The 16,574-nt window shown below is 40.3% G+C and overlaps 1 protein-coding gene across 1 annotated transcript in view; it reads left to right on the plus strand.

Annotated features, from left to right (window-relative positions):
- Positions 1–16,574, plus strand: part of lpgat1 (lysophosphatidylglycerol acyltransferase 1) — a 31,792-nt gene that overhangs the window by 795 nt on the left and 14,423 nt on the right. Inside the window, exons 2-6 of the mRNA XM_072454182.1 lie at positions 1,911–2,162; positions 8,564–8,682; positions 10,784–10,879; positions 11,890–12,169; positions 16,053–16,182. Of these exons, the coding sequence (XP_072310283.1) occupies positions 1,925–2,162; positions 8,564–8,682; positions 10,784–10,879; positions 11,890–12,169; positions 16,053–16,182 (863 nt within the window). The 5' untranslated portion in view covers positions 1,911–1,924. The remainder of the gene's footprint in view (positions 1–1,910; positions 2,163–8,563; positions 8,683–10,783; positions 10,880–11,889; positions 12,170–16,052; positions 16,183–16,574) is intronic.

Raw genomic sequence — 16,574 nt, forward strand, 5'->3', positions numbered from 1 at the left:
GCACAGCGCCCGACCAGGGACCCCGTAACGTCCAGAGAATACAACGGGGCGTGCGGTGAACGGCCGAGGCTGCGCGGAGCCTGAGCGGTGTCGTGCGGGGATTGTGCGGGGACTGCGCGGGGACGGCACAGCTGGGGGACCCGGGCTGCAGCGAGCACGGGGTTTTTCTGAGGAAGTGGCGGAGGAAAGGCCCCTCGTGCATTTGAATGGGCTTGAAAGTTTACATTGTGGCCCCTAGACAGGCAAAGGAGTGCGTGGGGGGGACAAATGGCGTGTCTAAATTAAGATTGGTGTGAGTTTAGTCGTTATTACAGCTGTTTAGGGTTATTTTCTACATGGCTGTTAAACACGGGTTAACACTAATGTCGTTTCGTTTTACAATTTGGATGGACGTTATGAAAAAAGTGGTACATGCTTGAAAATGAACGTAATCTACTTGAAATCTTAACTCGACTGGTTCTATATCTTTAATGACATGACGTATCCCTAATGATGATGATGATGATGATGATGATGATGATGATGATGATGATGATGATGATGATGATTAATGATAAAAGCGAGACGTCAACAACTTACCGTTATTGGTGTCATGTGACAAAAGACCATGGAGCTGCTTCAACCTAAACAATGTAATAAAGTAAACATAAGAGTAGTGGGAAAACTTGATAAGCTGTTGGGTCACCACGGGTTATTTACATTTATCACACTATAGTGTCAGGAAACTTTTGAATGAGCGCTAAGTTTACTATTAAGCATCTTTTAAAAACATCTCCATTGGTTTATTATTAGGTGGACTGTAATCCTATGAGGTGAGGCGACACGATTTCGATCTATGCACCTTGGGTTAAAGGTGTCTGCGGCCTCACGCGTTGCCCTGGGCTGACATTTTATTTGGGAGATAAGAGATAAGGGAACCTCTGCGTGTCCCACATTCTAGTGAAGCTGATTCACACAGTATTGCACATGATTACGGGTGGGTGACACATCCACAGCGTTGGCTCATTCCGAACTCATAAGGAAGTTCACCGAATGATGATTGTGACTTGTGATTGTGTCACTCCACATTTCAGGTGGGGTCCGGAACATTGTGTGTCGGTGTCATTAACCACACACAGTAAAACGTGTCAATAATTAACTCTCTGTATATCAAGTGTGTGGCAGTCGGGGCACAGATTTAGCATCTCTCTGGACGACTGTAAGGACACACAGATGGTTAAACCTAAACTATACTACTATTTAATAAGAGGAACTCGTGTGATGTCATATAACAAAAGGCATATTATAAAACGGAGATAAAAGTTGTGGTTGAATTGAACTTGTTATCATGCAAATGTCTCTCCAATATGTAAAAGTTGCAGCATTATCCAAATACATATGTCACGGGTGTAGTATGTAATATTTCTTGTAGTATAACCAACCTACTGGACTCCTGGAGATGTTATTGCTTTGCTTGGAACGTTCCATAGCATGGCATTATACCTGTTTGCATTTATTCAATTGTAGGTGACAAAATGAGCAAATCTCCTTTTCTCAATGGAGATTGATAGAGAGATCTCCATGGTTACCTTTTATACCAGACAAAAGTTACAATGCGCACCTTTTTAATATGGTGAATTTATTGACAAAATCACGACAAAAGCCAGTTTGAGCTTTCATTTTTAATATTTCTTCCACATATTGTCTTAATTTCAAAAGTATAACAATATTGCACCTTTGATTCAACAGAATAATGATAATTCAACCTAATTCTAGATCATAAAAACACTGTATTGGTGTGATCTGAAATAATTTCGCCGTACAACATGACGACTTAATCTCTAAACGTTAAAGCCCAGTAGTCCAGTCCATAAAACCACGTCTCATGTCTGTCTCTCTCTCTCTCTCTCTCTCTCTCTCTCTCCGCACAGCGAGTGTTTCCAGGATGGCACAGCTCTGGGACGGGGCTAGCGGACTGGCCTGGATCGTGCTGAGAGCGCTCCTGCGTTTCGTCTTCATGTTCTTCAATAACTGTGTGGCCATTCCCTCCTACTGCCTGTACCTGCTCGCCCTGCAGCCGCTCCGGGTGTGGGACAGCGCCACCTTCTGGTACTTGGAGGGGGTTATGTTCAAGTGGATGCTGGCCATGGTGTCCTCCTGGGGCTGGATCGCGGGATACACAGGTAGGATTGCTAGTGCTAATATGCTAATATACGTCTGCCTATAGACACGTTAGTTATCGTGTGAACTCTGGGGGTTGCGAGTGCAGTTTTTACAGCACTGCTCCGCTCTTGATGTGAGTTGCACCGCACAACACCCCAGAAATCGGACAAGTTGCCAGGTCAAATTTGAATCGATTGTCCAAAGTGCATGTGAACCTAGGCACATCGATTTAGGTGCTGTCCATTGATTCTCCTTAATCCACAAAGAGCAAATGGTCCCGACCTCTTCTAGTCCGTATTTAGATGTCATGTAAACGATCAAACGGACTTCAGCTGGACAAACGTAGCTGCGCAGGCCTGTTTCGACCTCTGCCCTGGTCCCACATAAAGACCCAGACGTATATAGATGGTGGCGGACGGCCAGGTATGGACTCGACTACGGTGAAAGGGAGTCACCACTGGACCGATGAGGAGACGCCTTCACGCTCGCAATGCCGGACAGGAGTTGTTGCGCTCGCCAGTTTGAATCCATTTATGGTCTTTGCGTGTTGACTGGTGTGGAACTGGTCCGACTAGTTCGGAGGGGAACTAATTTAGTTATTTTTGTCTATGCATGCAAATGTGCCAGTTGCAGTAGCTCCGAGTGCAGTCGGAGCGAGCCGTAACGTGACTTGGCCAAGAGTGCATTCTTTTACCAAACTAAATGTCTGAGGTCACAGCACATTTGAGCAAACTGCTTAAGAAGCGCATAGTTTCCTCTATTTTCTACAATACCTCTGGCTCCAGCATGTAGTTCTTCTCTTGGTAGTACCAGAGTGTCAGATTTTGCTGTTAGATTCCTAGTGTGCATGTGGATAGAGACGTTTCTCTGGAAGATGACAAAGTTGGAATATTCTATGCCTCAAATGAACATTTTACTGTTATATTATCTGGCAATATGATCAAATTAAATGCTTGATTTTTAAAATGAAATTAAGCTTTCTCAATGACAAAGTTGAGTTATTAGTTAACGGTCAGGTAATGACTAAGAGAATTATCTTGACATCCCCAATCCAAAAGTTTTATATTTATCTTTATTTATCTTCACCATGTTTATCTTATTCATCCCATGGGGTAAGGTTTAAATCAGACCCAGCTTCTGCGCGCCTCCAAAGGCGACCCGGGCCCGAGTCATTGCGTTCAGTATCTGTGGTATATGTAGACAAATAGATCAACAGTTTGCGTGATTTCACATTTCATGGTATATTCATCTTATGCATGTCCTCACGATGTTGGCGGCGTGTTGATTTCCACATGCTGTGAGGACACAGTGACTGAACTGAGTACAGTAGTGCTTTGCCGTAGGTGTTGGGTTATGCTGGAACTAAACGCTTACAAATGACCACATGTAGAGCAACAGGTCCAGCTCTTTAATTATGTAGGGCCTGTAGCCTATAGAGCGCCTCTGTCCAAATGCAGAGGACGCGCTTCTGACCAGAGACACCAGAAGGATTCTTTTAACTTATTTAGTTCTTTGCAGTTTATTATCCAAATTATCTCAATCTTTGCGATTTGATAACTATGCCAACTCAAATTTAGATGAATTGCAATATATTGTGTCCTAAAACGACATCTTGTCTCAGTTTGTGATGCGTATTTTCAATTTTCTTCTTTTAACGCTGTTTAAATTTACTGTTTAGAACTGATTTATGAATAAAGCTCTCTTAAAAGATAAAGAGTCATGGTTTGAAGTCGCTAGTGTTTGCCGCTTGTTTTCAGATTCAAGAATGTGATGATGTCATATAGGGTTGTGTTCAAAATATCGATTTATTTTAGATTTTTGAGGCCCATAGGCTTTAAACGAGGTGGAATAGTACTTTTAATCTGCTGTTTGTGCCGCGCTCCTGGACCTGATCAGAAGCTGATCTGTGGAGAAGATGCTGCTGCAGCATGTTCAGATCATGCTGATTGTTTGGCAAGAAACCTGCAATACTTTACTAGAATGTGTTCCATATATTTCTGTTTGGATCAGTTGGTTGAATGTATGAAGTTATTAGAGCAGAATGGATTTATAAATAAGTGCTTTGTGGATAAACATGACTTTTCATAAACGTTCCTATCCAGAGTAAAAACATTAGCCATTTGGTACATTTTTAAGGCCCCTTTTTAAAAAATGTATCAAGATATGTATTGTAATGAGGGAATTGTATTGGTATATGCAAGTATCGGGATACGTATCGTATCGCTTGGGTCTTGGCAATACCCAGCCCTAATGTCATACTCTCACATGAAAGAGAGAGATACTTTTCTCTATTGATCACATTGTATTTTGCCCCATCTGTATGAACTATTATTTGTCTATCTCGCGTCCTTCACTTTGGAACTCCTCCAGGTTTATAATTGTTCGTTTTGTAGGTTTTCCTGGCCGAGAAGGAGGGTCTAAGGACAGGAGAGGTTGGGACATTTGTCTAAGGACAGGAGAGGTTGGGACATTTCTCTAAGGACAGGAGAGTTTGGGACATTTCTCTAAGGACAGGAGAGTTTGGGACATTTCTCTAAGGACAGGAGAGTTTGGGACATTTGTCTAAGGACACGGGATAGTGGGACATTGCCAAGTCCCTATGAACATTGTTTAATCTGTTTTTTCACTGTCGCCCTCCGAGGAAACTGCTGTTGTGATTTTGGGCGTGACAAAAATAAATTGTATTGAATTGACTATAGAAAGGTGTGATGTCCTCTGAAACACAGAAATAGCTTGAGCTGATTTAAAAAAAAAAAAAAAGTTTGATTTCCATTTGTGGCAAAGAACTGGATTATTCAATTAACCTGACATCAAAGTCAAATTAACCATGTATGATTAATATTAGTCCATAAATACAACAGTGTCACTCAGGGGTTTTTCCCCTCTAAGGGGGGCACTCTCTACTGGCACATTTGTGTATTACAAAACCAGACAAATAAGACCGTTATAATAATATAACGTTCTCACTCTGTTTAGCATTTACTGACCGTTAATTGTTTAACCGTTAACTAGGGATGTCACAATTAAGTTAATCAAGGATAATTAAGGGTCACAATATAATCGTAAGAAGCAAAAAATAATATTCGTAACAAACAAGTAAATAAGGGTTTTTTGTTCAATATACAACCCAGGAACACCTCTTATCCCTCTCAAATTTAGGAAACATATTCACATACCTTTTTTGATCCAAACAATAATCAATTGATTGAAAGAACGATGGCTAGATTCATTGTTTAACAATCGTCATATGGTTAAACCTGCAATGGGCTCGGTGCACAGCAGCCGTTCGCTGAGCACAAGCAGGTACAGCAACATCATGTCATATATTCAGTTTTGTATTAGTTGGCAATACACATTTCTGTCTGGTCTGGCTCAACATCCTGATTTTCAGCACAGCCCCTGGCCAGCTTCATGTTAGTGTCGGTACTTCCTGTCTACAGTAACTCTCTTTGGGGTTTTCACCAAATCAGTCAAACATTTTAATACTGTAAGATCAGGCAGTGACCAGCGAGTCTCTGACAATGTGACGTTGTCGTACGTGCTTGTCACAGCAAACGGCTGCTGTGCACAGAGCCCATTGCAGGTACAAACCATATGACGATTGTCATTTTTCTAGTAGATTAGATAATCCCTCCTTTGTCTCCCATGGGAGATATTTGTCTTGGGACAGGGGTCACATGCGTTAACACACACAGAAAAACCATGGGCACATTCCAGTCAACATAATCCACCGAACAAAAGTAACAGACCAAGGTACAGACCATGAGGCCCTTTTAAAGTGGGACTATATTCAGACATTTAGTCATTATATTTGATATATTCTTTAATAAACAATAGGATGTAATTGCAATTGCAATTGCAATTACTCTTTAGATAAAATTATTATTTTATAATTGTACTTTATATTTGCATCTGGTTTAAGCTTACCCAGATTCTGAGGCCATTGAAATGATCTTGCACAAAACAAGTGAACTAGAATAAAAGTCATATGTCTATATTATGATGGTCCATTGTGGAGTGCTCCTGGTTAATATTTATTGATTTTATATAACTCTATATGAACCATCTGCTGACATAAACTTTATTTCTGCATAATTTCCCCAGTATGTGTGTTCTGCTGTAGCTTTATCCCACTGACCCTCTGCCATGTAAATATTGGGAGAGACTTGTTTGCATAGCACACATTTCAATTTTCTAAAAATATATTTCAACACTTCACACAAAGCTGTAACATACTGCTGCAAGAACAATCACACTGCTGTTTGTTTTGTGACTTATTCTTTTGTTACTTTTGATGATACAAGGTGGTTTGCTTAATGACCTGTGACCAAATGACTCGCACGACTCACAAGGCTTAAAGCTCAAACTATAATATTAAGGAAAACCAAAATGATAATAAAAAATGTTTTTGGCCATTCGGGTGTCACAGGTGTGTATCTGTTACTAATACTTAAACTGCGCATGCGCATCATTGGCCACGTTTGGACTGGCCCTGGGCCACTGGCCCCCCGACCAGTTTACTTTGGGCCGTCTCGGGACGCTTCTGTTTATGGCGGTCTGTGTTTCCAAGCACCGATGTCACCCAAACATGACAAATGTTTTCATAATAAATCAAGTTCGGGATGCACAGATATATTGGCCCAGTATCGGTATCGGTCAATATTATTGTCATGGAGTAATATCGGCTTCAGTCTAACACTACTGATATCAGTCTGCGATGGTTACGCCTTAGTAATGAAAGGGTTTTTAACTCAGCCGCCGCTTCATAAACGATGAAGATGAAAACAGTTCTGCTGCTGTATTCTAACAAAACAAATTGTAAACTTGAATTCTGAGTCAAAAGACCCAGAAATGTACAAACTTTTAAAAGCTCTAAAGCATTTTTAGACGGAACTTATTAAAAATAAGTGTGACAAATTCACTCTCAACTTGCGATCAACGCAATGTTTTTTTCCGTCAGTATTTGACTAGTTTTCCTCCTAAACGATCAGTTTGGACAGATTTACATCTACACTTTGTGTGAGAAGTTTAAAGAAGCAGAAGAGAGTCTGGGGAGGAGCTGCTGTAACAGGATCAGAATGATGACACGGACTGGACAGGTTCAGAGACGCTTAATAATTTAAATAATAATCATCTAAATAAAAGGGGGAATTCAGAAAATGGAAAAGCGTGAAAGCTAAATTTAATCATATATTAGAGCCTAAAGCCTATCTATATCTAAACAAACTTTGTCCTTTTTTTCCCTAAATGAAGGGTATAATTTGTTCTCACTCAACATTTTAAAATCAATTTCATCCTTGTTTTAAAATAAACCAATATTTCTTTATCAAAAATATTCACACAAAATGACGAAGCAAAGTATAGAAAATATCGGCCTAATATCGGTTATCGGCCCAAGCGTTTCCAACAACATTGGCATCGGTATCTGTCTTAAATGTTCTGTGCACCACTAAATTAAATCTAAATCTTACCTAAATTATACTTTGTCGTCATACGGCCAATATCGGGAATTCACAAATTTATGTTTAGTAATTCCAACTTTGTGAGACGTGGCTAAAGCTAGAGCAAAGACACAACTTCTGTTTTATTGTCAGCTTTTTCTGCCTTTATTCTGCGTCTCTGCACCACATTTTGAGTCTCTTAATGAAATGTATGGTTTGGGATCATTTTAGATGCATTATGTACTGGAATTATAATATTTTGGGTCATGATTCGAGTTTTGTCCGTTGATAAACAGGAAACAGCAGATTGTAAAGTGAACGAACTTTGTTTGGACAAGTCGGCTCCACAAAGTAAACATCGCTGGAAGTTAATCACACAATCAAGTCTGTGTTTTTTTGGTTTATCTGCTTTTTTCCATTGCGTTGTCACCCAAGTCTGCATTCTCTCTTGTCTAATCATCTAAGGCGTTTCCGGGGGCCGAAAGCGAGCCAGCCCCCTCGTACTCTCACTCCCTTTGGACCCTACAAACTGGGCTCCGTGCCGTTCCACTCCTTTGGAAACCTGGCTATCCTGTGCTTTCAGCCCTGCCCTCATCAGGGAACCATAGTTACATTCTTAACTTTCATTTTACACCGGCCAAGTTCCAGTTTGTGAGCACATGGCAGACACAGTTTATGGACGAACAGAAGAATGACTTGCTATATTATTGTCACCACACGATGCGCGTGAACACTCATGACAGTTATGGAATCATCTTTTCTCATGTCAACTCTTATTGTCCAACCTGGAAGTAAAAAAGAACTTCCACAAAAAATATTTAAACGAAGAAAAACAAGTTTGGGTGGGATACTCTGCACTTTGGATTGACATCAAATTTGATTAAATCATGTAAACGGCGTCAACATTTCTGTTTTTTTGAGTGTGAATAATCTCTCTTCTCTCTTCCATACTAAAGTTTCATATTGGTGTGCGTTTGCAGTGACTGAATGGGGCGATGACGTGCGGCCGTTCTCAGAGGAAGAGGCCATGGTGATCGTGAACCACCAGTCAACAGGAGACGTGTGCACGCTCATGATGTGCCTGCAGGACAAGGGGACTGTAAGTTTACCTCGCACGATGCTCCGTTCGCACTGCACACAGCCAAACGCGACGCTAATGCTGTCGCTAAGTCAGTCCAAGCTAGCAGTGTGCAAAACCGATCTATCATGATACTCCATTTGGGGTTTGTACAGTGTGGATATTGCGGGCTGCTGTGTTGCCATGAGTATTTTTTTTGGTTTATTTGGTTTATTTAGACAACGTAAACCGGTCGTATTATGTCAGAATATTCATGGTTTTAATTGTCAAGTAAGTGTGTACTTGTGCAGAGTTTTTCTTTAAAAAAATGCGATATATGGTAGTGTCACATGCAAAATATACTGTTGGATGTTTGGCTAACCCTGTTTAGTGTTGTGTCTTTTATTCCCAGCTAAGTCCAGTTCTGTTTCTCTCTTTTTGAGGGGGCCCGTTAGGTTTTATTAAACAAGACTGCGTAGTGTGAAATGGGGAAGAGAGCAGGGAGGACATGGGTTCACATTTTTGGATCTGTACATTTTACATTTAGCACAGCAGTGAAATGTTGAGTTGCATATCTTTGATCAGCTGTAGTTAAGACTCCCACATAAAGACTTGTAATGAACAGATTGGTTTTGATGATGGGGCCGATATTGACGTAGATGATTAAATATATTTTGGGTGCAACACTTAAATTGCCTCCCACTCTGACTTCTGTTTGTGTCGGGCTTTTTGAGGGGAAGTGCAAAACTCAGGTGGTGGTTTTTACCTGGTCTGATTTTGTTCTTTTTTTCCATAAAACGATATTTGGGTCTCAACTTCTTTGTCACCCATTTCCGAGCATTCCACCTGTTGAGAATCCCTGATAATAAACACTGAAAATGGCTGCAGTACTTTCAAATACTGTGCCAAACGGCTGTATAACACATATACACTACATATTAGCCAGTACACCATTTGCATAGTTGCTCCTTGTCCTCTGCTAACAAAGAACACTTTGAACACCATACAAGGGTTAAAGTGTGTTAGTATTTGGCTTGCCAGGTCAGAGGGACAAATTATGATGGTTGAAAAGACAATAGAGGAAGTGTATGAGGTCATAGTTGGACAAAACAGTAATGGTTCCTCAAATGTTTTCTATTTTCATTAAAACGTTTCATTAAATGTGTGTATCCAGACGCCTGGGGGGAAAAAAGAAAATTATATGATATTATATATCTTCAGTGCTGTATTTGCTGAAGGTGGATTTGAAATTATTTGCGCATCTGAATGAATAAACAGTTTGAGAACAGCGTCTGTGTGAAGTAGTCGGACTAGTGCAACTGCTATTACAAGGTGTAAAATGGAGTAGTGTTTTCAGTATTGCCACAGGGCTTCGTTTTCTGTCGCTTTGACAGCTTTCTGTCAAGTTGAGACATTTGTAATATGTTTTTTTTTTAAGATTATATAATACACTCTTGCCTGACCGATCTGTGGTTTGATCCACATTGAGTGTAGATTCTTGGCCCTTGATCTCTACCTCTGTAAACAGAACAGAACAGGAGAGCAGCAGGTGAAACACGCACAATTTATGAATGCTTCTGTCACAACATGGTTCACTATCACAACATGGTTCACTATCACAACATTTAACGCAAATTGTGCTTTTATAAATGCGGATGTTGGTGGTATTTTAAGTATGTTCATTAAGTAGGCTGTTATGTTGACAATTATTTTGTCATCATGTGTCTGATAACTATATCTATGGGTTTCAAGAGTGATAAAATGTGCACCGATGCCATAGCAATTTACAATTCAAATAAAATGCATCTCTTTGATTGGTGGAAAGTCCTCAAAATTCCGCCTATATCAGACCAGTTAGTTATTTCTAGACTGCTTCAGTTGGACAGTTGTGTTGGCACATTTTGTCATGTTTCCTTACAAATGTCCACTTGTGACTGTGGATGCAGTTTCTCAGACTTCTCATAGTAGTTTTTTGCCCAAATCTAACCCTGAACACTGCAAGATCCACTAATCCTCCAAACGGGAGTTAGCCAGGCCCAGATAGCGACATAATTGCGCAGAGCACCAGGACCAGAGTCGATTTCAGCGGTTGTTGCGGTAAAAGAAGGAGTGATATGTTGCTGACAGATTTGCGCTTTTGCAGGTGGTGAGGAAAATGATGTGGCTCATGGACCATGTATTCAAATACACCAACTTTGGCCTGGTTTCTCTCATCCACGGGGACTTCTTCATCCGACAGGTGAGATATATTTGGACACACCAAGCATTTAAATGTTAAGTGGGATTTCAAGTGGTAAGACGCTCATTTTTTTCTTGTTTCACTTTTAGCCAGTGCATATTATTTTGATACTGCTACAAAACAAAACTAAAGTCAAAGTTGTGATGTACGCACCACAAAATATTGAAATCATATTTTTGGCACCCATCACTCGTTCCCAATAGGTTGGTTAGATTACTCACTGAAATCAGGCAATAAAACACTAAAAGAGCTATCTTTTTAACAAGGTGGAAAAAACAACAACTTTGATTAATTAAAAGAGTTGTGTTGAACGCCAAAACAGAGGAATTGAGGGGGTTGAAATTCAGACCGCGTACTCGACCTCCATCCGAGTAAAACATTGGGGCTCTTCTCAACATCACTGATTTTAAAGCTGAAATCACTTGTTGCACCCGTCCATTAGGTCGAGCTACTTCTCAGATGACCTGCAGCCAAGTACTGAATTAACATGTGGTGTAATGCTAGCAGCTACAAGCGCTGTACTCCAAACACTCCAGCCGCTCGAGCCATAGCTCAGGTTTTAATGGCATAACTCGCATCAATGTACTACCACAGCAGCATTAAGAGCATTAGCACTGATGCAGGAGGAGCCCCATTGATTTTAGTCAGAACCAATCGAAACATTCACATCTGCAAAGAGGAAACACACCCATTATTTTAAGCAGCTGATTTGACAGAGACTGGCAGTCGACTAGAAAGATGTGCAGAGGCTATGAATGACCTTGGAATGGTCACTACCAAAGACTGTTGCTTTTGTGCTGCAGAGGCCACATGTATTTGACTGATGTGGAAGGTAAACGCCAGTAGTCATAATAAGTAAAGTGTATACGTATGGTAATTTGGGCCAATGCCTGGGGGTCCTCCGAGTCCAGTCGAGTCAATATTTGGTTGATAACAGCTATCAAAAAATGCTGAACGGACATGGACTAACACTAACGCATGGACTTTGTTCCGCTCTTTGTTTTGCTCAGGGTAAAGCTCACAGAGACAAGCAGCTGATTTACCTGAAGGAGCACTTGGACAGATACTATTACAGCCGCGACCGCAAGTGGATCGTCCTGTTTCCAGAGGGCGGCTTCCTCCGGAAAAGGCGGGAAACCAGTCAACTGTTTGCCAAGAAGAACTCTCTGCCCCACCTAAGCCACGTGACCCTGCCGCGCATGGGGGCTACGCACGTCATCCTCAAGACTCTGGGGGGGCGGCAGGAGAATGGCAGTGTGGTGGGGGACACTGGCAACAACAACCAGACTGGTATGTGCGCACGAGTACTACTGTGATGGGCAGTAAATCATCAGCTCTGTTCTAAATGAACTCGAACCACGTGGTAAAGAAATAAACGGGAATAGACACTATATCCGTCAAATATATCTGTCGCATATTGAAATGTGCCACAATATTAGCACCAATATCTGGTCCTGGGCTTCTCCCGTGTCTTTTGCCCTTGTGCCATTCCCACATCAAATGTGTCTTTTAAACGCACGAGTCAGTTAGAAATGGAAGTGATATGAAGCTTAAGAGGCTATTTTAATTTAATGTAGTATAAATTAAATTAAATGTATATGTATTTATTGTTTTATTATTTTAGCTTTTTTAATCTTCGTTAGTCTTCTTCTCCAACTATATCAAAATGATGCTCTTTAAGCTGCAGTGTCGGCCACAGTGTAGTGGTTTAAGACCTTGGCATTGTGGGTTCAATTACCAGCTCTGACCATTTGCAGGATGTAGATAAATACATGTTTTGTCCACTTATGACCTTGTAATCGCTGTCAAATGCATTAGAATTATAAAAATATAATTTGCCACTCGACATACTTGATCATTTTGAATTATTTCAAAAGGTTTAGCATAAATCCTGCTTGAAGGCAGTGAGGATGTCCCAGTGGCCCTTGTGCTGTGCTGGCCCTGAGGCAGACAGAATGCACCTCTCCAGAGTGCAAACACAGCACCACTCCCCCCTCTTCAGCAGACCACCCCCACATCAGCTTTGTGTGCAACTCCAGGAAAAGCCTCCATGTGCATGGCTCTCCGTTCAGACTGTTAACTAGAAAAGTGTTGAATCCTCATAACGGACTCAAAACCATCTGTGACCAGAACCTCAGATGTCATGTCAGCTTCATAATAATAATAATAATAATGAAGATAGTAAGAATGGGGTGCACGGTGGCAAAGGCGGTTAGCGCTCTTGCCTCCCAAGAAGGAGATCGTGGGTTCGATTCCCGGACCAGACCAACATCACATGATCTCTCTGGGTGGAGTCTGCATGTTCTCCCCGTTACCGTGGGTTCTCTCCGGGTTCTCCGGCTCCTCCCACCGTCCAAAGACATGCATGTGTTAGGTTAATATTGGTGACTCTAAATTGGCCCTAGTGAATGAATGTGAGCGTGAACTGTCTGTTCACAACACAGTCTGTCTCTGTGTTGGCCCTGCGACAAGTTGGCCACTGTCCAGGGTGTACCCCGCCTAAGGCCCGAAGTCACTGGGATAGGCTCCAGTCACCCGCGACCCCGAAAGGGAACAAGCGGTAGAAAATGGATGGATAATAGTAAGAGCTGTACTATGTACTCGCTCTCCAGGCCTTCTTTACTCGTTTATTCATTACAATCCTCCAAATATCTCAAACTATGAAAACATATGCTTCAGTTAGAGTTTGTAAAGCTGAACTTAGCCCAAACTCAGAGTTTGAATCATTGTGAATCTCCACGGTAACAGACTCCACACAGTTCCTGTTCTAGACCAGGAGATGATCTAGTTTAGAGTTGGGCCGATCAGCGTCTTCAAGCAGCTTAAGCTTTGGATCAGAAGGAATTGATCTACTTTGATGATGGACAATACTTGTACACTTGTACACACGTGTGTACACATGTACGTGTGTACACACGTGTGTGTACACGTGTGTACATACATTTAAAACTCTTAAGTACATACCGGATTCTTTTAACCGGCCGCTGAGCCTTTTCAGAAAACGTAACATAATGTGCAAAAGTGTTTTGTGTTTGTTGTCATATATCTTCTGTTTCTCTGCTTCTTTCCCACTGTCTCCCCCTTCTCTCCCCTCTCTCTCCATCTCTCCACTCTCTCTCCATCTCTCCACTCTCCCCTCTCTCTCCATCTCTCCACTCTCTCTCCATCTCTCCACTCTCCCCTCTCTCTCCATCTCTCCACTCTCTCTCCATCTCTCCACTCTCCCCTCTCTCGTCACCCTCCCTTCTTTCCTCACAGTCTCTCTGCTCTTTTCCTCTGTCTCTCCCATCTCTCTGTCCTTTGTAGTATGACTCAGCAACTGTGATCCTCTTGTGTCCGTGTGGGACACTCTTGCCTGGGGGACTCGGGCCTCAGTTTGTATGTGTTAGTGTGGGTCAGGAGGAAGGACGGTGACTGACGCAGAGCACTCTGGTGTCCTCTGTCCTCTGGGTCTGCAGAGCGCTAAAGGACATATTGTTGTGAAAATATTGTGATGAGGCCTGTTTCAAATCATGACTCTAATCTAATCATTTTCAATTATCAAGATTTTACACACACACACACACACTATTACTATTACTATTACTATTACTATTACTATATATATATATATATATATATATATATATATATATATATATATATATATATATATATATATATATATATATATATATATATATATATATATATATATATATATATATATATATATATATATATATATATATATATATATATATATATATATATATATATATATATATATATATATATTATATAATATATATATATTATATAATATATATATATTATATATATATATATATATATATTATATAATATATATATTATATATATATATATATATTATAATATATATATATATATTATAATATATATATATATTATATATATAATATATATATATATATTATATATATAATATATATATATATATTATATATATATATATATATATATATATATTATATAATATATATATATATAATATATATTATATATTATATATATATTATATATATATATATATATATAATATATATATATTATATATATATATATATTATATATATATATATTATATATATATATATTATATAATATATATTATATATATATATAATAAGGCACAGGTGCCAACATTGTATCATGAGATATTTACACACGCCAGTTGTCTTTTGAACCGGGGTCTCGTGGCTCAGTCTAATTTGACGAATTTCTCAGTGAATATGAGTTAGATTGTAATAAAATAAAAAGAATTTTGAAGCTTAACAAACCGAAAACACATCACAGCTGTCCCTACTGTCCCTTCTGGCCTTGATTATTCTGTGTGAGCTGATTTACCTGTGTTTGTGTCTTCACATCTGGTTCATCTGCTCCTGAACTTGTGCTTAGCGAGTAAGATGTTTATGTTGTAACAGGAGATATTTACTCAGAAAAATGGTCACAGCCGTATATCGCATGTCCGCGTCCGCGTCTTTCAGCCGTGTCTAAATTCACTTCCTTATTGGAGCCAGGTTACAATAGGAGGCTGATAGCCCATTAATGGGCTGATCTGATAGAAAGTAAACAAAGAAGTTAGTTTCTAGTGAATCCACAAACACTCTTCATCATAGGCAGGGCCTACTATGTGAGTTCCCGGTCTTGATTTGCAGATTGAGAATGACTCTTGGATGAGTGTCAATGTTTTGTGTTTCCTAAAAAACAGAGTCTGGATAACTACAACTGAATCTTTTTTTACAATGGAACACTCCTGGACAAATGAGGGATTACACAGACCGCTTCCTTATTAGACACATGTCTCTGTGAATATGAGTCGGATTGGAATAAAAAAACGCAGCATTTTGAAGCTTAAAAGACAGTGACCACTGTCATCTCTTCTAGTGTGTGTCAAATGCTTGCACTTCCTGCAAGAGTGCCCCCTGGTGGCCGTTATAATTTAATCGCACCGTTGTAATGACGGCAGAGTTCAAAGCGTGGGAAAAAAAGTAGTGGCTTGAAGTCAGAAAAGTACGATAAACCTGATCATTTTTTGTTTATTTTTGTCTCAACCTTAAACTTGAATCCACACAATTCTAAAGATTCTGAATGCTATGGAATGTGTTTATGGAAAATGTAACCATTTCTCTAATGTTTCCTCTTTTTTCAGGTATAATTACATCCAAAAGTCTGCAGTGGGTAATAGATGTGACTATAGCCTACCCCAAAGCAAGACCTATGGACATCCAGACCTGGATCTTTGGATACAGGCCTCCAACAGTCACACACGTACACTACAGGTGAGACACTTCAGTCACACACGTACACTACAGGTGAGACACTTCAGTCACACACGTACACTACAGGTGAGACACTTCAGTCACACACGTACACTACAGGTGAGACACTTCAGTCACACACGTACACTACAGGTGAGACACTTCAGTCACACACGTACACTACAGGTGAGACACTTCAGTCACACACGTACACTACAGGTGAGACACTTCAGTCACACACGTACACTACAGGTGAGACACTTCAGTCACACACGTACACTACAGGTGAGACACTTCAGTCACACACGTACACTACAGGTGAGACACTTCAGTCACACACGTACACTACAGGTGAGACACTTCAGTCACACACGTACACTACAGGTGAGACACTTCAGTCACACACGTACCTC

Source organism: Eucyclogobius newberryi, unplaced genomic scaffold (assembly GCF_026437365.1).
Source record: "Eucyclogobius newberryi isolate DKJ021-1_F unplaced genomic scaffold, fEucNew1.0.hap1 SCAF_1, whole genome shotgun sequence".
NCBI lineage: Eukaryota > Metazoa > Chordata > Actinopteri > Gobiiformes > Gobiidae > Eucyclogobius > Eucyclogobius newberryi.